General features: G+C 43.5%; 3 protein-coding genes across 3 annotated transcripts in view; 1 reads left to right on the forward strand and 2 right to left on the reverse strand.

Annotated features, from left to right (window-relative positions):
- The window catches only part of gpr161b (G protein-coupled receptor 161b), a 7927-nt gene extending 2847 nt beyond the window's left edge, over positions 1 to 5080 (reverse strand). Inside the window, exons 1-4 of the mRNA XM_070975324.1 lie at positions 4868 to 5080; positions 3347 to 3734; positions 1190 to 1911; positions 625 to 732 (exon numbers count right to left, since the gene is read on the reverse strand). Of these exons, the coding sequence (XP_070831425.1) occupies positions 625 to 732; positions 1190 to 1911; positions 3347 to 3708 (1192 nt within the window). The 5' untranslated portion in view covers positions 3709 to 3734; positions 4868 to 5080. The remainder of the gene's footprint in view (positions 1 to 624; positions 733 to 1189; positions 1912 to 3346; positions 3735 to 4867) is intronic.
- A 1865-nt stretch (positions 5081 to 6945) lies between these two features.
- On the reverse strand, positions 6946 to 9964 carry otc (ornithine transcarbamylase). Its single transcript, XM_070976117.1, has 10 exons — positions 9865 to 9964; positions 9616 to 9754; positions 9436 to 9517; positions 8935 to 9022; positions 8479 to 8632; positions 8277 to 8399; positions 8022 to 8075; positions 7785 to 7934; positions 7075 to 7212; positions 6946 to 6984 (listed from the first exon to the last, which is right to left on the reverse strand). Exons 1-10 carry the CDS (start codon positions 9945 to 9947, stop codon positions 6946 to 6948), a joined length of 1050 nt encoding a protein of 349 aa, XP_070832218.1. The 5' UTR covers positions 9948 to 9964.
- Positions 9965 to 11450: 1486 nt separating this feature from the next.
- rpgra (retinitis pigmentosa GTPase regulator a) lies at positions 11451 to 21685 on the forward strand. The gene is made up of 16 exons (XM_070976540.1): positions 11451 to 11481; positions 11767 to 11892; positions 12004 to 12096; positions 12349 to 12411; positions 12504 to 12662; positions 12808 to 12957; positions 13058 to 13216; positions 13536 to 13691; positions 13850 to 13974; positions 14183 to 14389; positions 14949 to 15480; positions 15631 to 15722; positions 17807 to 17971; positions 18977 to 19070; positions 19386 to 21149; positions 21249 to 21685. The coding sequence occupies exons 1-16, from the start codon at positions 11451 to 11453 to the stop codon at positions 21683 to 21685; spliced, it is 4353 nt and encodes a 1450-aa protein (XP_070832641.1).
- The last annotated feature ends 2318 nt before the right edge of the window (positions 21686 to 24003 follow it).

The following is a 24003-nucleotide window of genomic DNA, read 5'->3' on the forward strand; positions in this document are numbered from 1 at the left end:
GCATCATTTGTCAGTAAAGATGCAACTTCTGCTGCCATTACAACCACTGGGACTGACTTGATTACTAAATATAAGAGCAACCCAGTAAGATAATGATTAGCATGAACTCTCGATAACAGTGTATTGTACTTCTGAAACAGTCCATTGATCATTATTTAATGAGTCAACTGACAGACAAATAATTGTCCTTAATTATGATCACAGTCAAATTCATTGTTTAAGCAATTTATCAAGAAAGATGTCAAACAATTATCTGGTGCCAGCTTCTGAAACATTTTACAAACCACAAATTCTGATGTGATTGCATTTTTGATTGTTAGGAGGTTCAGACCTTCAGATTGTCAATAATCTGATAAATCCAGTTTACTGTCCATCCCTGACATCAGATGAGCATGCAGTGTCTTCACGCTGTTAAAGTGTCAGAGTAAACTCACAACAGTCAGTTACCAACTGCAAATGCTTTAGTTTTGAGTGTGCTGACAGACACTATGCTCCCACACGCTATTGTGTGTGTGTGTGTGTGTGTGTGTGTGTGTGTGTGTGTGTGTGTGTGTGTGTCTACTGCGTATAATTAGTATAAGTGTTTTTTTCCTGCTCCTTCTGCTTCCTGTGTGCAAAACTTACATGAGTCCTGAGTGAAACTGAAGCCAGTGTCTCCTGTGCTGCTCCCTGGGGCCAGCAGATGCCCTCCGCCAACCAGCATGGCTGTCAGGTGTGGGGACATACCCAAGTCTAAAAGAACACAAACAAGTTCTTATTGTACAACATCATACAAAACATAAAATCACAATCAAGACAGGACAGTAAGTCTAAACATGCTGTCCATACTCTACACCCACTGTACCCATTCAATACCTATTCTAACATCCACTCTTGCACTATTGTATCCCTGTTTAAAGTTTACGGACATGGACTAAGATGTATGCAGACATTGTACATACTAGTCTGTATATAACAACTTTATGTTTATGTTTGCTTATCTTTGTTGACTTTGCTGTCCTTGTTTTTCGGTTGTTCGTCTATGTGTGTCTTCCTGAACACGCTTCTTAACACAGTGTATAAGTACACTGATGTTCTGATTTTTGGTCAACAATTTAACATAAAGAAGCCATAAGTCCAGCTACACAATGATGTCAACATTCCTTTGAATTGATGTGCATGATAAACAGAGGCACCACTCCTCTCCCACCTGTGATTCTGTTGGAGATGCTGAAGAGGCGGGACGTCCTTTGCCGCGTAGCGAAGGACTCTCTGTAGTAGCGATCTCCAAAACACATCCCCAGCAGCTCCTTCCTCACCGTTTTATTCCACAGACCATAGATGAGCGGGTGGCACACCGCGCTGCAGAAAGACAGCCATGCCACCAAAGTCTCCAGTCCCTGAGACACACTCCCTTGTCCCCACAAAGCCTCTGTGCACACCACACCAACATACGGGCCCCACGTCATGAGGAAGGTGCCGATCACCACTAAGATGGTGACAAAGGCCTTGCACTGGCTCCCCGCATACACAAGGCTCCGCCGGCTTCCATTCGAGGAAGTTGAGGTGCTTGAGTTTTTTCGTCCGTTTCTCTGAGCTCCAGTGGACTCGTCCTGGGCCACAACAACTGTCCCACAGTGTACTTTGCGGGCTTTCATGCGGGCAACACGGAAAATTACACCGTAACAGGCCAGCATGATGAAGAAGGGGGGAAGGGTGCACCAGGTAACCCAGAAGGCAGTGTAGCTCAGCTCCCTGTGCCAAGAGGCCACACAGGTCCACTTGAAGCAGTCGAACTCGAAGGAGGACCAGCCAAACAGAGGAGGCAGACAGCCCACCAGGGAGTGTAGCCACACATAGGAAATGACGACAACCGCCCGGTTTCCTGTGATCTTCATGGGGTAGATCATTGGGTAAAGCACTGCGTAGTACCTGTTGGGAAGAGAGAAGAACACAGTGAGGAAACCCTACACTGGGCTCATGGGAGCGCTCTGGTCCAAGTAACACACAGGCTATTTAATTTTGAGTGAAGCTAAAGGCTGCACTTTTCCCCCACAACAATGCAGTAAAGAGACTTTTGAAAAGCTGCAAGCACAACAGAAAAGGAGAGGCTTGGCAGGGAGAACAAAAACATGCACTGTAATCAAAAATTCCCAAAGGTGCTGAGGGTAATTAGGACAACACTGAGAACAGTGAGGACTGTATGCTACTGAGCTATTTTACAGTAGATCTTAGTCACATTTTACAGTCCTCTGAGTTGTGATCCCTAACAAGAATAACAACATAATTATGAGTGGTATTCAACGTTTTACATTTGATTGATCTATCTTTTAGTACATAACATTTAAGGAAAATCCACTAAAACCGCAAAAAGTCACATGGGATGTCATCAAATCTCGTTTTTTACAACTGACAATTATGGGTGAGCAACTGGACGAATATTTTTTTTTATTTAGTTCTAACAAAGTGTGTTTTACACTAACAAGGCAATTAAGCTTGTCTTAGTTCAGTGAAAGAGAGAAACTTCAATTCAGAAGGCATACAGTTTTATTTTTCTGTTAAATAAGAAAAATGGGTGTAGAAATATTTTCTTTATTGACATTCTGACAGTTATTTTGTTCGTTAGAAGCATTGTGAACTTCCTGCTCATGCACATATCCCAATGAGAGAACTTTGACTAAATAAATAAAATAGTTATTCAAAATTTGTAAATATCGAGTCAAAGAAAAAAGTGGTCAAAGCGGACTTTGCCATACTGAATTAGCTGTATCTGTGCAGGCTTTTATTTGTCACTGTTTCTTGTTTCTAAAAGTAGGATCAGTGGAAATAATCTCCGCATTGCAGATGAATGGTGCATTCATGTCAGTCCACATTTAAAATTGCTTTGTGGAAGCCTGTCTAATGCTTGTCACTTGAGCTGGGAAAATCTCCAGAAAAATACCACGACCTAAGTGTGTGGTTAACCAATCTTATTTACAAGGCTACATACTGACCTTAAAGGGCAACACACCAAAAACTACATTTCACAAGTTTCAGAACATGAGTATGTTTCTTCCAAAGCCAAAAACGGCACAATGCCGAATCTCATCTTCACTTAGTCATAAGAATGAGATAAAGACACAAAGTAACACAAGATTCCACCCACTATCATGCAAATATTAGAAGATCCTCTAGATGAAAGCTGCGATGAAAATCTGACATTTCTGTCAGTTTTATGGAGCTGTTTTTACTCTATATAGGTGTATGGAAACAATTCTAGGTTTTCAAAAATAATAACAACAAACAAATAACTCTTATCATTTCTCATTATGTGATTATACAGAGATTGTCCACATGTGCACGACTGAAACCATCATCCAACACTGACCTGTCAACAGCAATAGCTCCAAGGGTGAGCATGCTGGCAGAGCTGATGAGCAGATAGAGCAGAGCAGTGAAGTTACACCACACCACCCCAAACACCCACTCTCTCTTTGCCGAGCTCACGGCCACAAATGGCAGCACCAGCATGGACAGCAGCAGGTTGGACAGGGTCAGGCTGAACACAAATTTGTTGCTGGGTGTGAGCAGATAAGGCCTGCGATAAAGGGTTGCCACAATCAAGAGGTTCCCCAGGCAGGCAAGGAGCGTGATGGTCACGATGGAGACTGACTCCAGGGCAGCCAGACCGTCACCATTCCCCACTGTGGTGCAGTTCCTACTGCTGTTCATGGTGAGAGACTGGGCCATCAGACAGGTGAAAGAACGGTGGGAGACTGAAAGGGGAATGACATGGTTAGAAAGCAACCAAGCAAGCATACTGCAAAGAAAGTGTTGCTAAACTCCTCGAACAACCTGGTCTGACTGTTAAAGGACCATACCAGCACTTCTTAGCAGACGATTCCTAACAGTCTATTGTCATCACACTGTCTGAATGCATTAAGCTGCTGTCCTCTCATGGCTTTTAATCAGTGGTGGAAAGTAATGAAGTGCATATCACCAAATATTTCACTGAGCACACATTTGTGCCTCTCCATACCTATACTGTGCTACATTTCAGAGAGAAACACTTCATGTTACTCCACTACATGTATCAAACAGCTGTAGTTACAAGTTACTTTGCAGATTAGTATTTCACATACAAAAACATATCGTTGGTCTATAAAATTCTACCGATTTGAGTAGATGTCACTAACAGCGCCAATTCAACCAACTTCCAAATCATAATGCTTGTTGCACAAGTTCTGCATCAGTGATAATAATTATATAACCAACGTTACTAGTAATACAATGACAACAGCATGTAACTTCCGCAACGTTACTTATTAAGACTCTGAATTCGGGACTTTTCTTTTGATTACGAGTTTATAAACTGTTGTTTTGCTAGTTTTATTTCAGTAAAAGATAAGAATACTATTTCCTCCACTGGCTTTAAATGTTTACTACGCAGTCGTGCAACCGAGCCATAACTTGTAAGTTTTAATATTACATCAAACTCAAAAGCCTCGGACCTAAACCCTCACTAAGAAATGGCCTGAGTTCAGAGCTTAGCCAAACAAAGTCGTGGAAAGGTGTCGAAAAGTTAAACGGCCATTAATTTTGCAACCGAGCAGTAGATTTGTTGCCATTTCTAACCATGGCGGTACTCGGTTGAAAATAACTTATTAGAGTTAAAATGGCAATAAAACTCAAGTTTAACCCAATAAAAAATAACCAATTTAGGCTCTGTGGAGCTGAGTCCTAACAGATATAAACGAAGTACCAGGGTGAGGAGGATGCGGCTCTGTGACTCACTCGGCTTGGCTCGGCTCGCTAGCTGTAACGCTAGCTAAAACAACTACCGTTAGTTAGCCTCGGTTAGCTAAAACTTTCTCCCATTGTCCCCTGAAACACAAATATCCCTCCTTACCTGCTTCGGTTCGGCGCTGTGGCTCCACATTTTCTCTCCCTCAGAAGCAAACCGTCCATTGTACTGGTCCGTATTCACTCTAACACAGTAACTGGGAGTTGAGCCCGAAAAGTCTCCGAAAGCCCCTCGACATTGTGAAGTTTGGTCGTGAACATTTGTCTCTCCTCAGCCGAATCACAAACGGCCAGCTGCGGCTGCAATGGCGTCCTCCTCCCACCTCAGCTTCAACTCCCTCTCCTCGTAGACTCCCTCGGTGTGTGGGTGGTCGCCGATGAGAAATGCCTTGTTTTCATATCGCTGGTGTCGCAGCTAACCTTATTTCACTGTGGTTAACGTGTGCAGCTTGTTGCGCAGCTGCATTGCATTTAAAAACTGTTTAATCACCGTGTCACTGTTTGTGTTGGAAACCACAAAAGTACATTTTATTGTGTTTCGGATGCAACGTGCAGTTGGTGTAGGTGTACGTATTTATGTTGACAAAAACTCTGTCAACACACGCATGTGTACTTCTCTAATAACAGGCCGGTGGTGTTTATGAATGAACTACCTCCGTTTTATCCGGCTGGACCACCCACGTACATCAAAGCTTCCCGCACAAACACGTTATCTTCCTTTATCCAATCAGAGAACCGGGACGTTACCGACTCCGTCCATTGGATGGCGCACTCTGCCCGGATGTTACAACCATGAATCACGCTGAGCTGAGCTCCACAGACCTCCACAGACAACAACCAAAAACACCGCTTCAGAGGCGGTCCCTGGCACTTTCATAGTAATGTCAGATAACAAAGAATTCTTGCCTAAAGTGCAAAAACTTACAAAGATGTGAAAACCTAACTTGATTGAAAGAAAAAAAAATCTGCCCCTCCATAAGGTCTGATGGGAAGTGCAGCAGGTGGCTGAGGGGGATATGTGGCACTGGTTTTGGGGTAAATGTTTTACTTTATGCGAGGGATGGAGGGAGGCAGGAGGAGTGCAATATCAGTGCTCTGTCTTGTCTTTTCTTTGTGTATGTACTTACTTATGTATTTACTTTGGTTGCTGAACTAGTGGCACCATCTTTTTATTCTTTTATCTCAATAAAAATGAAATTAAAAAAATGATCACAGAAGACAATCTCAACAAGAAAAAAGTTTTTAACAGTTTTTGGGAGCATACTAGCTTATCGTACTTAATTAGTATTTTGCTTAAGTAGAAGTAATGGGGCATTGCACATGTGAAGAGCATAATGTAAAAGGCACATCTGTATACATTCAGACTTTCAAAAAAAAAAAAGATATAAAAATCGGGTTTGGGATTATAACACAGTGTTCACTTGCATTAAGATATCTACAGTACCTGCGTTTCTGTCCATTTTTCAGGCCATTTGCTAAACACCAAGTCTACAAATTGATCTTCTTACTGTACCAATAATAAAAACAAACTGTTTGGTTTACTCTGGAAAAATGGTCTGTTTAACTTAAAGTTCAGTATATCTGATTAGTTTTAAATAGGCCAAAGTATGGCATTAACAAAGAATTTGACAGTAAAGCCGGATTTATGCATTTGCATTAAGGGGCTTAGGCGTACAGAATGATATGCATTTCCTCAAAAATGACTAGTGACTATGTGTTGGGCTTTCAGCGGCTGCATAAATACCATGTGCAGACTGCAAGGAATGCGATTGGTCAGCTCAGGCTGATTGCGAATTCTCTGCTATTTGAGGCTGTTGTGAAGTCAAAACTACATTAAACGAGTTGAGAAATGGCTCAGTAATCTTGTCATTAATGCATGTCTAGCAGAAACATGTCCACTGTAAACCTCATGCTCACTGTAATCCCAGCGCTCTAAATTTAGAATGTAAACAGATAACTTCGGCTATAAATGCTTGAGCCGCAATAGTCGAAGGCAAACGATGCCATCCATGCTCTGAATTAAACCATGTAAACACAAATGTTTTGGGGTAATCACCTAGTGTTGTGACAGTGTTCTTGAAATGGATGAAATCAGACACTGAACTTTGTGTCAGTCATATCAATCCTTGTCATACATCATGACACACAAGTAAAAGTCCACCTTGAGACCTGAACTTAAAACTTCTATGGAGAGTAGTCAGTCAGAAGAGAGACCATCAGACCCTGAAAGAGAAGACAGTTGTAAGGATCAAATTAAACTCACACTGTTATCAAACTCAACATTAAATAATAGTATTTATTCAGGTTACTCACCATAATTGTCCATTTTCTATTCTCTGCCTCAGGGAAGACGAGCGAGCGGGATGAGTAGAACACCTGGTCATCCACCTCCTCCATTTTCCGGGGGAGACAATGCAGGAAGGTCCAGTCTGGTTTGGCCACACTTCCTGTCTGCAGTGGACCAGTGCCACAGAGTTTAGACCCAGTTCAACTCCTAATACATGGCGAACAATCACTGCATATGCAGATTCAGATTTCTGCTCTTTTGCTCCGGGACACTGCAAGTATTACTGGCTTGACATAAAGAGATATTTTTATTGACCAAAATAATGACTGTAATTTTTCTCAGAAAATTATATCACCTATATAATCATGCAGTGTGCACCAGTTTTATTTAAAGCTTGCTTGCTGATTTATATGCCTGAAGAAGTCTATAATTAGTGTTAGACTAGTTTGCCATACACACAATTTGCAGAATGTTAAATTATACTGCTTTGAGCACAGGCAGTCAGCAGGAGCACATTTGAGGCAGAGAAATTGTTTTGTTGTGAACTGATTTGCTTGCTGTCAGAGAGTGTGTACAGCTGTCAAAAAGGACCCATTTCCAACAGGCACTGACTTAAAACAACTGCTAACTCCTCCAAATGCTAATGTTATGTTGCGGGTGACCCTTGATGCCCAAAAGAGCATTAAAAAAAAGCAAAGATTTGTGATTTTGCCTCTAAAACAATGTCCTTCTTTACCTGCATTGTAATCTGGTAACCTTGAAAGTCTTTGAGCCTCTTTTTCTTCTCCTCCTCCTGTCCCATGCTGATCCAGGTGTCAGTGACCAGAACATTGCTGCCGTGGGCGGCCTCCATGGGGTCAGAGGTCAGAACAAGCTGGGTCCCATGCTGAGACAGAATGCAATGCTGAGAATAAATATGAAGCCCCTTGACAAGAGGTCTGTTTATAATAGAGACACCTGAAGAACACCTCACCTCTCTGGAGAGTCTTTGTGCCTCTTCAATAACACTCCTCTCTGGCTCATACCCCTGTATGTTAAGACACAGTTAACCACAGGTTTTTGTTTCCCAACCTGTCTCCTCTCACAGGAGGCAACTGGAGAGATTAGATGCTTAATACTGACTGCATGCATCTGTACCTGCAAACTACAAAACAAGAATCTATCAGAAAGAAGAGCGGTGCACTTTAAGAGACGTCAAACATACGTGGCCACATAATATGAGGCAAACCTTTGGTGTGGCGATCTTAAGATGAACTCCCAGTTTGGCTGCAGTCATCATGAAGGAGTGGAGCACATTGTTCCCATCTCCAATCCAGCTCACGGTTAGTCCACTGAGGGACCCATAATGCTCCTGGAAGAGAATGGTAGTGATTTAGAAAACATTATCATTTACTGACAAGAATTTGCAGTGTATTGAGGGGTTGCAGTACCTGTAGGGTGAGGAAGTCAGCCAGAATCTGGATTGGGTGATAGAGGTCAGACAGACCGTTAATGATGGGGATGGAGGCCTCCTTATCCAGCTCCTCCAGTGTGGAGTGGCTGTACACTCGTGCCAAGACAATATCACAGAGTCCTGAAAGAACCCTGTGGTGGGAGTTTAGAAATTACAGAGGGGTACCTGGGGGGCTGTGGTTCATACTCTGGCCCACAAACAGTCATCTTTCCTTTCAGTAAATAGCAGCATCAGTGGACAACACGAGATGACTATTATTACCTTAAAAACCTCATCAGTATTACAGTTTGTCAAGCATAGTTACACTGAAAAATACCCTATTAATGAAGATTACTCTGGATTAACAAATTAGTGCACATATACAACCTACACCCAACAGCTGACATTAAATTGATCATATTTCTATACATGCAAACAGAATTATAAGACTCACCTGGCTGTGTCTGTGCAGCTCTCATTCACTCCAAGGTGGATGTCCTGAGAGGTGAGGAAACAAGGCTGCCCACCCAGCAAAGCAAAACCTGGAATTATATTAAGGCACCTTCAATTTCATGGTGCTTAAAAAAATTGTGAATCTTTTAAGCAAACAAGCACAGAGCCTCATGTGAGAGTTGAATGGGAGCAGCGCAGGGGGAAAGAGGAGTGGAAACAGTTCAGATGTAGACTGCTTTGTTCCAGGGATGCACTGAAAGTCGCTTTTCAGCAAATCTTTTGTGTCCATAATAACAATGACTTTTACACCACTGAACACACTGATGAGTCGTTTCAGCACGGCTAACAGTGTGAGATGTTTAATTTCTGTTACATTCTCATCAATGTAACTTCAAGTGTAAATCTGACACTCGAAAGCTGCCAGTATTCTGCTGTGCATGTGAATGTTGAAATAAAGCACATGGCGTCCACCAGTGCGGATGCTCTTTTATAAAACAGGCACCTGTCTCTGTGGACATTCTTGTTCTGGTGCTCCTCTTCTCAAATATCATAGCAATCGACTTTCCTTGCAGAAGAGGAAGATACTGAAATAGAAATGACAGGTTCCTTAAATGTCCCACCATAAAACTGAAGACACTTAACAAATCACTGCAGTAAATATTGGTTATCTAATGTTAACTACCTGTTTTTCACGCTTGATCCGACGTTTTAGATCTCCTGACACCCACAACAGCCTCTTGATCTCCTCTGAGCTGAAATCTTTCAGAGTGAGACAGCTGCGACCCTTTAAACTCACTGCACCGAGGGAAGAAGCTCCGCCGCTGCAAAAACCACCAAATTGAGGCATAACACACGTCTTAATTTTACCTGTCAATAACAATAGTAGCTTCGCTGAGAAAACATCCAAATAAAGTTATATGGAGTGCCTTACCTAAATCCTCTCGGCCGGCTGCTCTGGAGAGTTTTCAAACATGTGAAAACTCTGTTGTTTACAGATAATAGTTTAGCAGACATTGCAGCTCAAAGTGGATAAATGCAATTAAAGCGTAGTGCGGTGTCAATATTTGGTCAGACAGAACGCAGCTTTGATTCACCGCCCGTCCTGATGGCACGCGGCCGCAGCAACAAGCCAAACTGCAGCGTGGCTGGTGCTGACGTCACCACAGCACGAGGAGGCGAGGCGTGGCCTCCTCCAATGTGTGGTATTGCTGCTGCGTCCTCGCTGCAAGAATGGGACCACGACTGCTTATTGGTCATTAATTTTGTAGTTCGTGGGCTACTAAAGTGAGCGTAATTTACTTTATCTACACTACAAAATTATTACAGCTATTTTTTCAGCCGTTACACATGAAGTTGTCAGGCAATACGTACGCAAGCACTCCGCCAATACCTGACATTTGACCTTTATTCAGTCACATAGTGCAGCGGTCCCCAACCTCTTTTTTGCGCCACGGATCGGTTTCACGTAAGGCAATAATTTGCCGGACTGGCATAGAAGCGAATAAAAACAAATTATGCCTGCAAATTATACACGGCCCGGTACCAAATGGCCCCGTTGGTTGGGGACCGCTGCTCTAACGAACTATTTACTGCACTGACTTCCTGTAGCTGTTATGATTATCAGTGTGTGTCTGTCCCGGGTCAGATCCCGGGTCGTATGCCGGGTACTGACCTCCAGAAGAAAAAACACTGATAGACTTAAGCTTATTCAAAACTCTGCAGCTCGACTATGAACCAAAACTAAAAGCAGAGAGCACATTTGTCTAGTTTTAGCTGCTCTGCACCGACTTCCTGTAACTGTTAGAATTATTAGTATGTGTGTGTGTGTGTGTGTGTGTGTGTGTGTGTGTGTGTGTGTGTGTGTGTGTGTGTGTGTGTGTATGTATGTTTGACATGTGTACAGAGGCATAGGCGGATGCACCTTATTTTCAAAATAAAACTTCTTTCAGACTCTGATGATCAATAAAGCGGTACCAAATGGTTGGGGGTTAGGGACCGCTAACACAGTGTTTCCTCAGTAGTTCACTGGGGGAAAAACAAAACGTTATTTTATTACATGTTATCCAGCATTACAGATATAAAATGTGTTTTATTTCACAGAAGTCCACTGTGTGTCCGAAATGCTGAAATGTTGGTCAAGCTAATAGTTCCCCAGAGTTAAACTCTCCAAATGCTCACTGCTACTCGGCTATGATGGGGGCATTTAGGCCAGTGCATGACCCAATCACGAAGTAAACTTTTTGGTGGATTAACATATTTGCTGTAAGGTCACAGATATAAGTCGGATATATTTTTAACGGTTAACTTTCAGTACGGAGGATGGTGCTCCGCTCACCGAATACATTTAAGAGCAAATGCATGATGATTTGTAACTAACCGTTATTACGATGGTTAGCATAAGGACAGCCAGCTAGCTAGCTTGCTCCCTCCCCTCTGTGACGTGTCCTCTCTCTACCTGTCAGTCAGCCCCGAGCTGCATGCTGAGGGTGAGGAGGTGACAGCGGCACATGGGAGAAGATGACGGGACAGAAAGATGTAGACATACCCGGTGAGTGTAGTCTACACATGGCAGTAGGCAGCACACAGGCAAAGCTTTATGAACGGTAGTTATACTTACGTATTCTCCTAAAGGTGCCCATACACTGAATGTGTGTGTGGGAACAATCTGTTGCTATTCCTGTCAGGCTGCTACTTAAATGGCTTGAGATGTGACAGCAGGTTGGGTTGGGATTTAGCCGGTGTTAAGTTAGAGAAGAGTAAGTTAGTGTTGCCTGTAAATACCGCATTTTTCCTGTCGAGGCTGTCTAAAGATGAATCACACACTTGTCGCCAGACACAGGAGCCGTCTTCACATTTGGAAAGAGCAGTTTTGCAGACAATGTGCCGAGTAAATTCTGGTTGAAGAACGACCAGCCAGCGCACGTTTCCTGTGGTGGAGAGCACACTGCTGTCATTACAGGTACACACATCTATGCACATCTTAATGCACATGTGTTCATCTTTAGGTATGTGTGTAATTACCTGCAGTTTGATCAAACTTCCATCTCTGTCATGATTCCTCTGTCTGCAGGAAATGGCAGGCTGCTCATGTTTGGTGGTAATACTTGGGGCCAGCTGGGGCTTGGGTTTAAACCTGCTGCCAGCAAACCTGCCTCTGTGAAAGGTAAGTTGCTTTACACCAGGCTGCAACTCATGATCATTTTCATGACTGGTTAATATTCCAGTGCTTCTCTCCATTAATCCTTTTAATCCTACAATTAATACAGTAGATTCTTAAAAATAGTGCTGATGAATATTCTGACTAATCAGTCGTCAAATTGTGTCAGCACTGATTTTAAATATAGACTGCGATGGCATTCTTTTGGTATTTTCATGTTATTTTAGTAGCTATAACGGCTGTGTGTTTCCATTTCAGCCTTAAAGTCTGAGAAGGTGAAGCTTGTAGCTTGTGGGAGAGATCACACAATTGTCTGCACATGTAAGATGAAGAACAAATTATTTTATCTGAGACAACAGCAGTGCCCAAAGTTGGTTGTCCCTGTAGTAAATTCAGGTTTCTGCTATGTTTAGGGCGGGGTGGTGTGTATGGTGCTGGCGGAAACCAGGAGGGGCAGCTCGGTTTGGGCCACTGTGACAACACTACGTCCTTTCACCCGCTGCCTCCCTTCTCTGACCAATCACCAATCAAAATGCTTTCTGCAGGATGCAACACCTCAGCTGCCTTAACAGGTTAGTGACAAGTAATAAAGTAATAAAAAGTGTCTTTGCTCGCTAAGATGCTTTGGGCAGTGACCAAACTGTAACATATTTGTGTGTATGTGCACATCAATGAGTGTGATGTTTGATTGTCTGCTCTGTGTTTATGTGCTGGCAGAAGACGGGAGGCTGTTCATGTGGGGCGACAACTCTGCGGGTCAGATCGGTCTTGGGGACGAGGGATTTGCAGCGGAGCCCAGAGAGGTGAATGTTGGGGAAGCTGTGATGTGGGTCTCCTGTGGGTACCACCACTCAGCATTTGTCACAGGTACAACACAGTCTAAGTAACCACAACACAAGAGACGAGCTCTCAGTGTGAGTTTAACGTCGTGTATCGTGCTGAGGTTGTCGCGTTGGCTTTGCTTTAGTGGATGGAGATCTCTACACGTTTGGTGAGAGTGCGAATGGAAGGCTTGGTCTCCTGGTGGAGCAGCTGGCCAACCACAGAGTCCCTCAGCGAGTGCAAGGGATTCTGGGTCATTTCACTCAGGTGTCCTGTGGAGGGGAGCACACTGTGGCACTCACAGGTCAGTCAACAGTGTAAAAGCCTCAAGCAAGAAAATGTCAACTACTTGACTTCTATTTAAGATATAATAATAAGAATTTAGGATTACTAAAATGAAGATTTTTGCAGTTTGCACGATGCTAACTCTTAAAATACAAAGTAACTCAAACAATCAAATGTAGTGTGGTAAATTATACAATATTACTCTCTGAAATTTAAATGAAAAGCAAGTACCTCACAATTGTACTTAAGTACAGTGCTTGACTGTATGTGCTTATTTATTTTCCACCACTGCTGCTAATGAAATTAGTGTGTTCGATTTGTCTGTTTTGCTGTGCCAGAGGACAGCGTGTACACGTTCGGCAGAGGTCAGTACGGTCAGCTGGGCCATGGAACATTTCTGTTTGAGGTCGATTTGCCAAAACCACTGGAGCACTTTTGTAATAGCAGCATCAAGCATATCACCTGTGGAGAGAACCACACTGCTGTGATCACAAGTAAGCAATCTATTAAGTTCAGTCTAGTCATTATGAGAGTATTTAAAAATAGCTCTGCCTGTTAAACTATGTGATATGTCTCATCATTTAAATGAAATGCAGTAATGTCAGGGGGTGGGATGCTGATCTACTTCCACATTTGTCTTCCTTCTCCACAGACAGCGGGCTTCTCTACACGTTTGGTGATGGTCGTCATGGAAAACTAGGTTTAGGGGAGGAGAATTTCATCAACCAGTTCAGCCCAACACTCTGCACACGTTTTCTCAAGTACAATGTTCAGCTAGTAAGTGAATGTGATGAAAGGACTAGGGTGGTGTTGTCCATCAGTTACAAGGTGGTTTTGTCACCCTGAGCTCCACCTGTCTGCATCTCAAATGTCCTTTAGCAAAACACAAAACCCCAAACTCTTTGTCTCATAACTCTGTAAGTGCAGGCCCCCTCCCAAGTGGTACATCCTGTATGTCTGAGTACTTGTGTTTTCTTACCTTCAGGTGTCCTGTGGTGGTAACCACATGCTGGTACTGGCTGCACCCAGACCGCCAGAGAGCCAAGAAGTGGTGGCAGAGAAGGAGATCACAATCACAGAGAACCTTCTGGACTCAAGTTACAGAGAAATTCTCCTGTTGGGAACTTCGATTGATCCTTATCCACAAGTCCCACTGTCGGCCCTCTCTGCTCGAGCTCGCCACAGAGAAAAAGTGAGAAGCGATGCCATGGTGCTTATTATCAAGAGTAAACCAGATTCTTCCAAGACTTCAGGAACTAAATAGTCCTTTTAACGATTAGCAGCTGTATTAGGCTGCAGGAGGCTGTTTGAGCAGAACATATCCTCCATATCCTCATCCTTAATATCCTCTAATCTGGCAATCATTTCCTCAGTTAATCAATGAATGAAAGCACAGGTTGGCAACTTCTATCTATTCAGCAATAGGTAATTATAGGGCATATCGTCCTGACTGGTTTTTGCATCCTGCTTTCATACTTTGACCAGTATGATTGTGAAACTGGCATTAAGTTACATTTTATGTGATATTAAAAGTTTAACTTTGTGAACCCTACAGAAACCTCGGAGAAGTTGATATAAATCTCTGCTTTAGATAATTGTAACCACTGTGTAAGGCCAGGAGGGGGCAGTGTTACACCAAATTTTAGCTCCACTGTAGTACCACTAATGAACTGGTTGGGGGAGCTCCATAGATACGGTTCAGACCCTTTACTCAGTATTGTTTTTCTTGTTTCCCCACTCTTGTCTTTCAGGCCAGCTCTGTGGAGCTGTTTGGGAAAATGTTTCAGAACCTCCCACGTCTGAAGTCTGGCTTCCTCAACACCTCCTGGCAAACATCCAGAAATATCTCAAACTCCAAAACACTTTCAAAGGACATGAGTACCCCTCTATCGTCCCCCAAATTACAGTCAGAAGTAACACCAAGCCCACCACTCTCCTTAAGATCTCTGTCCAGATCCCCTCAGAGTCCAGCGTTATCCTCAGAGCCATCGAGCCCACATTCTCAGTCATCAAACATGTTTCAGAATAAACCCTCTCCCGCTGCTTCTTCTATGGCTAACTCCAAAGAGTTGGCTTCTCCCTTACTGTCACCAAAGACCAGAACGAAACGTAACCCTACCATCCCGGTATCTCCGAAAAAGATTGCAAGAAAAAGATTTTATGGAGTGGCAACCGCTAACAAGGCTTTAATTGAAAAGCTGTCATCTCCTCTACCACCTAAAGAGCCCTGTAGCCCCACCAGACCCTCCAGTGAGGAGGAGCATCGTACTTCACCACAAACAGGTATCTTCAACCTCTAATTTGAGCAACTGGCTGGAATGTCTCCTTTAGCCGCTGCTGAGCTCAGTTTTATCTTGCACATCAGGGAAATATATAGCAGTAGATGCTAGATAATATTGTGCAGCTCTTTAACCGAATCGTCTGTGTTTTCAGAGGGAGGAACTGCTCCGAGACAAATTGTCATAGAAGATGTGGAGGAGAACATCTCTGAGAAAGGAGTCGACTCTGACTTTTTGCCAGATATGGTGAGAGAGGTGATTCTTAATGGCTCCTTGTGCAATGGTTTGACTTTGGTAGAGAAGAGACATCCACAGAGTCATAAACACAGAGTCAGTCGAATGTTATTTTTCCTCTTTGGGCTTCTTGGTTGTGGTCTCGATTATGTGCACTCCAGGGCAGGAAGCAGCGAAGTTGAACACTCACTGACTTTTCCAGGAAATGTGCATAGCTCAGCATACATACTGTATATGTGTGTGTGTGTGTGTGTGTGTGTGTGTGTGTGTGCGTGTGTGTGTGCGTGTGTGTGTGTGCGTGTGTGTGTGTGTGTGTGTGTTTGTGTGTGTGTGTGTGTGTGTGTGTGTGTCCGCACGCGTGCGTTCTTGCAAGCACATGTGTGTATGTTTCTGTGGAGACATTTTCCACTTGGTGTAACACTGAGGTGAAATGTGAAATTGAATTTAGTTTTTTGGTCTCTTGATTTTTCACATTCCTTTCTTTCTGTAAGTGTGATGAATCTCCTCAGAGCCGATTCACAGATTTCGACTGTTTCTGCCGACTGGGCTCCCAGCCTCAGATAGACAAACACACACACAGATACGCATGCAATGCTTTGGAAAAGTTGGCAGGAGTCTTGCCACAGCTCATCAGTGTTTCCACAGCCAGTGATGAAGCACGCTGTGAGGGAGTCTCCAACGTCGTTATGTGTCATAGTGCAACATGTGGCGCTCAGTAACCCATTCCTGTCCTCGCTGGGATGTTAATGGGCTCGTGTTGGTATGTGCCTTCATGTGCAGTGGTGGAAGAAGAATTCAGAGCATGTGCTGAAGTGCAAGTAGTAATACTACACTATAAAATTTGTTGCAAAAGTCTTAATGATAATTCCCACATTTCCCCAATGAGGGATTCATGAAGTGTTGTCTTAGTAACTAAACTATTATCTTGTTATCTTATCTTAGTAACTAAAGCTGTCAGTTAATTGTAGTGAAGTAAAAAGTACAATGTTTCCCTCTGAGATGTAGTGGCATGAAAGAGAAATACAGTCAGTCAAATTTGTTCCTAAGTACAATACTTGAGTAAATGTACTTTGTTACATTCCACCTCTGGAAATTACACAGCAAGCAGATTTTGTGCACTGGAAAATGCATCATATTTTACAAACATTCGATATCTTTTAAAAGTAAAATCTGACTATGCAAAATAATTGGTAACACCAGATTTCAGAAAAATGTAGTGAAGTATAAAGTGTATTATTTCCCTCTGAAATGTAGTGGAGTGGAAGTATAAAGTATGAAATACTCAAGTAAATTACAAGTTGTGTGCTTTAATGAGTAATGGAGATTAATGTGTTTTTTATTTCACCAACATGATGGCACGTATGTAAAATAATCAAGTTGTTGTATTCTGTAGGAAAGAAAGAGCTATTGAAGTTGGATTGAACAGTGATTAAATGAGGCCGTTTTCACATCACATCTCGCTCGCCCCCAATTAACCACCATCTGTTGACCTCCAGCGCAGATGGAAAAATAAGGATTTCTCATTTTCTTTCAATCATGACCATGATTCTCTATAACGTCCACCCACATCTGGTATTTGAACCTGATGACGGATTTGTTAATGACTGATTTGTTATGTTCTCCTACCAAGCACAGATGTCCTATGATGCTCTTTTATTCTATTATTATATTCCATGTAAATCTACCCATGCTGCAAAAATCATTTCCCATCGGAATCAGCTTTATTGCCAAGCAGGTTTTTACAAGGAATTGCTTATGCATTGAATATGCTTTAAGATATTATTCCATATACAGTACATGTATACTGTACAAAAATGCATGTTTAGAATAATATTCAACAGATCTTAAAAGAACGACATCTATTCCGACAAAAGCTACTGAGACTCCAAGGGAATTCTGATAATCTGATTCTGCTGTGGCTCCATGAGTGCTACTGAACAAGAAACCCCTTCCTGAAACTAGAGATAACATGCATTTGACAGTAAAGTGCCTCCACAGTACACCACAGTATTCTCAGGCATGTGACCTTTTTCTGCCTGTTTTGCCTTTATTTTTACGTGTGACTAAATCTCTGCTGTCTCTGTGATTTATTCTAGGAAAAGAAGGAAAAGAAAAAGGGCCGAGCTCTAAGAAGAACAATGAAAAAGGCAGAGGCATTTAATGAACAGCTACAGTCCGATGGGGCGGCAGAACAAAATTCTCATGCCTTATCCACAGAGCTCCTGAAAGGCTCCAGCTCCTCAAGGAAAGCAGCGTCTCCAGTGAGTACCTCCAGGCACCAACAAGTTCATAGGACCTCATGTTTAGCATTAGCATGTTAGCATTGTGGCTAATGCTAACAAGGCAACATCACTCATTGCCTCTGTAACATATACAACTCAGCAGTAGGTAGCTTTGCTGTGGCTGGTTAGCATGTCACTACAGAGTTTAATGGAGAACTGATCATTTGACTGAGCTGCACAGCTGCAGCTGAAGCTACATATGTGTGTGTGGGAGAGGAGTGCTGAGGTTGCCACAGCAACTTGAGGTGGCCTGATCAATGATGTCACCCACTCAGACACAGGTGCGGACACACATGCATTTGATTGGAGTCAATGAGGAGCAGACACAGAAATGTCTGAATTTGGCCTCTGCGCACCCCTCAAACAAACGCTTCTCACACGAAGACCGAAAGTCCTATTGCCAAAATTTTTTCACCGTCAGAGCCACAAGGCTTTGCTGTACATGCTGATCACTTTGTTTTTTCGCTGGGGTCAAAATTGCGGATTTTACAGCGAGTTAAAAACATGGTTGGTTTCTGTTTCTCCTGTTTTTGATTTGTATTGGACCTTATGGGCGAGGTCAGAGGTACTCTCCTCGCTCAGAGGATCATAACTCAAAAACCGTAAGTCCTATCGCTTAGCCAGGCACATCGTGAGAATCAGCACAAGCGGCACTACAACTCTGGAAATTTTCACGCACGTAGAGCGAAATTTGTGCTTTGTAGGAGCGTTGAAAGACGAAAGTTTCAGGCAATTTTAAGAGCTTCTCTCCACTCTGGCAGTTAAACCCCTCCACTCTAACACAACATTCCGTGCAATACACACTCATTATAAAGTCACAATTTTTCCCAAAAACGGTCACGGTCATTGAACGGCGACTGATCAAAAACGACCAAGCCAGGGGGAGGAGAGGGAGAGGAAGATCAAGTTAAAGGTGCTGATGGAGACTCTAAAAATAATAGGAGTAAGCAGACTGAAGCTTCCAGCCCACTGTTATCACAGCAGGATACACCTATTGAAGTGGTGTGTAACCCCATTTCCTCACAAAGCCCGAAGACAGCAGAGGTGGTTTCTGTCAGCAGTGCCAAATCCCTGCAAGGTACTGAACCTGTTGATAGGGATCTGCTTGTTTCTGAAAGGAAAAGAGAGGATCCTGGCCTGACTGATGAAAAGCCAAAGTGGGGAGAACTTCTCAGTACCGCAGCCTCTCTTCTTCCTGCTGTTGGGATAGCAGGTGCATCTATGGGGGTCCTAAGTGAGGCAGTGACAAGCTTAGGGAGTTTCCAGTCTGACAGTGACACTGCTACGTCCACGTCAACTAAAGGAACCGGGCAGTTGAAGAAATTCTCAAAGCAGAGTGCAGTCACGCAACCTTCCTTCTCCTCGACTTTGTCACATTTTTCTTCAACGGAAGCATCAAATCCACCGGAAGAAAGAAAAGATGTTCAGGTGAGTGTCCAGTCAGAGGTGCGGAATGCAGAGGGAGACAGTAAAGACAGCACTCATGATCAGTCACAAGAGAAAAGTGACATGTCTGAGCAGATCAGCCGTGAGGACATTTCACAAACAGAGGTGAAGAGCAGTGAAGAAGATGAGAAAGCCAACAAACCCTCTGAAGATGATAAAGACGAGGGCGGAGAAACAGATGCACAAGGTGAGGAGGGAGAGAGTGGAAGCGATGTGGAAGCTAAAGAAGGAGAGCAGGAGGGAGATGAAAGTAGTGATGGCATAGAAGAGGAAAAGGAGAGTGTTTCTGGAGAGGGTGAGGAAGAGCAAGACACTGAAACTGCAGAGGAAGATGGTGAGGAAGAAACAGGCTCCAAAAGTGAGGAAGAAGATGAAGGAAGCGAGAAGAGTGATGTTACAGAGGCTGAAAAGGAGGATGAAGAAAGGAGTGAGGAAACAGGTGAAGGAGCAAGTGACTCTGAAGTAAGTGAAGCTGCAGAAGAGGAGGAGGAAATTGAAGAGTCTAGTGATGAAGAGAGTAAAGAAGAAGAGGAAGAGAGTGAAGTGAGTCAGGATGAAGACGATAAAAGTGGTGAAGAATCGGGGAGTGCTGGCAGCAAGAGCAAAGAGTCGGGCGAGGAGGAGGAGGAGGATGACAGAGAGGGAAGTGACACTGCAGAGTCTGATTCTGAAGAAGACGAAGAAGAAAATGAGGTTGATGCAGAGGAAGAGGAAGAGGGTGAAACTGAGGAGCAACAAGATGATCGAGACTCCACCGAAAGTGAGGATGAGGAGAAAGACTCAGAGGAAGACGAAGACACAGATGAGAGTGAAGGAGAGGAAGATGAGAAACAGGACGAAGTGAGTGTTGAGAATGAGGAAGAAGAGGATGACAGTGTGGCCAATGAAGAGGAGGAAGAGCAAGATGAAAAGAGCGATACAGAAAATGAGGAGGAAGAAGAGGGTGAGGAAACAGCATCTTTAGATGAGGGGGAAGCTGAGGACGAGACTGCAGAGGAGGAGGAAGAAGAAAGTAAGGACGAGGAGGAAGAAGAGGGTAAAGAGGACGCTACAGAGGAGGAGGAAGAAGAGACAAAGGATGAGGTTACAGAGGAGGAAGAGGACGAGGAAGAAGAGGGTAAAGAGGACGCTACAGAGGAGGAGGAAGAGACAAAGGATGAGGTTACAGAGGAGGAGGAGGAGGAAGAAGAGGGTAAAGAGAATGCTACAGATGAGGAGGAAGAAGAGAGTAAGGACGAGGAGGAAGAAGAGGGAAAAGAGGATGCTACAGAGGAGGAGGAAGAAGAGAGTAAGGACGAGGTCACAGAGGAGGAGGAAGAAGAGGGTAAAGAGGATGCTACAGAGGAGGGGGAGGAAGAGGGTGACGAAGAAGCTTCTCTAGATGAGGGGGAAGCTGGGGACGAGACTGCAGAGGAGGCAGAAAAACCTGGTGAGGAGGAGGAAGAGGAAGAGGGAGGAGCTGAGGAAGAGACTGCAGAGGAGGAAGAAGAGGGTGAGGAGGAGGCAGTGGAGGAAGAAGGAGAAGATGAAGAGGAAGAAGGTGAAGGTGAAGAGGAGGAAAAAATTAAGAGAAAAAAGAAAAATATTGAGGCAAATAAAAAGGTGATGGCAGACAGTGACGATGAGGAGGAAGAGGGGTATGAAGAAGAAGAAGAAGAAGAAGAAGAAGAGGAGGAAGAGGGAGATGAGGAAGAGGAGAATGAAGCAAAAGGTAAACTAAAAACAGAGACAAGGCCCAATAAACAGAGAGAAGAAACCAAACAGAAACGCACTGAAGGAAAGAAAGGTAATTATTCTGAGGAAAATGAAGATGAGAGTGAGGAGAGTGAGGAAGAGGCTGACGAGGAAGGAGAAGAAGTGAGTGAAGAAGAGGGAGAGGAGGGAGAAGAGGAGGAACATGAGGAAACAGGAAAGGCTGCCAATGTCAAACATAGTGAGAAGCGCAAAGAGAAAAATGTGGAACGAAAAGCAGGAAACACAAAAGTGGGGGAAGAAGAAGAAGAAGGAGATGAGGAGGAAGAGGAGGAGGAAGAAGAAGAGGAGGAGGAGGAAAATGCCAAACCAACAAAAACAAAAAAAGTGGATGGACAGAAGTTGCCCCCTGCAGTTTCTCCCTCAGGCAGAAAAGACAAACAGCAGAAGGAAACACCCAAACCAGCTCCGAGGACGAAGCCGGCGGAGAAGAAAGCAGACGACCCTCAGCAGTTCTGGGACGACGTTCTGCCGCAGTACCTCGACCTGCAGTGACGCCACGGCGGAGTCCGTCCCTGAGAGGACGCGCAGACTCAGCCGCCACAGGGACCTGAGTCCTCAGTGTCGGCTTGAAGCATGTTTTTCTTAAATCCCATTAAAAGACCAAAACCAACAACGCATTAGTCTCTCTGTCAATATTTCCAGCTTCCTGACCCTGTCTGTGGCCCCAAGCCCGTTTATTCCTAATAACAACATTGATTTTAAAATTGACTCACAGATATAAAGTTGAACTTTTAAAAGACTAACTTATCTCCTAGAAGAGTCGGCACAGTTCTTCATAAGCCTGTGTGTATTTGTATTTGTTGGATTCTATTTTCAGCGATGGATTAATACACATTTGGGGCGCTTGTGAGCTTTACAGCGGCAGAGTGGTGCGTGTGGGATTAACTCGAAATAAACTGCAATACTCATTTTCATCATTTGAAAGAACCTGTCACTCAGAGCAGCAGAGCAGCTCATTCATGTGTTTTTAAGAGTGCGTCGCAGGTTTACAACACTGTCAGACTGGTGGATGGATGAAAAGAACAAAGCCAATGCAGTAAAGCAGAGATTCTTCTTCCTTGATGCCTACATGACCCACAATGCAACTTGACTTCTGACATTTAGGCAGAGATGAGGACTCAGTGACCTGGTAAACGCACTTCTTTCTAACTCCACACCACAGAGTTTTTCTTTTCCCAACTCGTGGTTTTTACCTCACAGTTCCCTCTGGAGCCACAGACAGCTTTATGGAACTGTTTTCACATTTGCAGTAGTACTCCACAAGTCCTGTAAACACACTTCGATGTGTAAAATCAGCACACATCTCTTTTAATAGGCATCAGTGCAGCTCTGTGGCACAGAGGGGTGAGCCACATTGTGTTCTGGCTTGACAGGCAGTACTTTTAGTGGGGATAATTCATTGTTGGTTTTGATCTTTTCATGGGATTTGTTGACAATAAGGAAACTAAACTTATCTGTTAAATGTGGAACTCGACTTGTTCTTGACTTTATTCTTTATGGGCTCATAAATGTATAAATATTTGCTGAGAGTGCATTGTCTCTGCTTGCATTTTTTATCTATGGTTAAGATGATTGTACACCTCGTGAGGCTTCAAAATTAAGTGGCACTCAAAAGTTCCCTGGGCTTTTCGCTACCTCATGGTGGCAAAATCTCTGCAGTAATTACATACTGCTTACAGTAAGTGCGACGTGTGTTTGGGTAGGAGTGAGTGTTTTAGCTGGATCCAAAACATTTTTACATGCTGAAACCTTAAGTAATTCTCAAAAATACACTCAGGCAGAACACCAGCTAAGTGCAAGTCTGTGTACACTGCTGTTAAACTCAGAAACAATTTGAATCCAAAATCATTGGCTGTAACACCACATCAAAGCCTCAGGCCGATCCTTCAGAGCCAGGTGAGCAAAGACGGAGCCGGTTAACTCTTTCTTCACCCGACCTGAGAGGAACACTTCAGCTGAAGCAGGCCTAACGCACCGCTGGACCCACTTCACTTCTCGCCTCCCTTCTCTGTTTCCTGTCAAGATAAAGAACACTCCAACACCTTCATGTGTGGACTCGCCCCCTCACGCACTGCACAGGGTCTACAGCCGAGCGCCAAGCTTGCGGAGGGGAAAATGAAGCACTGATTAGGCTTTCAACAGCTCTGTGCTTTCACCCGGCTCTCCTGCTGTGTGTGTTTGTGTATGTGTCTGTGTAGTTCTCCTGAAGCAGAGTGGTTATCAGCTGTAGGATATTGCTATGTAAATGTAAAGCCAGAATTCATTTACTGTGCCACAGACGACGATACAGAAACTCAGAGACCAAGAACTACCACGTGTACCACGATATGGTTGTTATGGAGCATTTCATCAGAATAGGGTTGCTAGGAAACAACTTGGATCCAACTTGACCTCCTATAAAATGTTCACATCATCAGGAAAATGTGAAACTGGAAGGAAACTTCTACCCCAAACTGAAAAATCTTTGTGCGTGTATGAAACAGAGACAGATTCTGGGAGAGGAGATCCCTTTACTGGTCAGTCCCACTCCATTGTTTATCTGTGATGATGTGGTAGATGCAGGATGGAGCTGCGTCTTTTCATTATGTCCTTTGCAGTCCAGTGATTCTCTGTGTTCCCTTAGAAAATATGCAGTTTTTGTAACTAAAAAGGTCCTATAATTTGCATTAATTCATTGTAGTCGTTGAATGCAGTGCAGTACATGTTGGTGTATGTATGTGTCTGCTCTGAAAGATTTATTCACTTTGGACTGGGAACAAGAAAAGCAGAATCCAGTGGTTTTCTTCAGGAGAGCAGTAAACTGTGTGAAC

This window comes from Chaetodon trifascialis, chromosome 12 (assembly GCF_039877785.1).
Source record: "Chaetodon trifascialis isolate fChaTrf1 chromosome 12, fChaTrf1.hap1, whole genome shotgun sequence".
NCBI lineage: Eukaryota > Metazoa > Chordata > Actinopteri > Chaetodontiformes > Chaetodontidae > Chaetodon > Chaetodon trifascialis.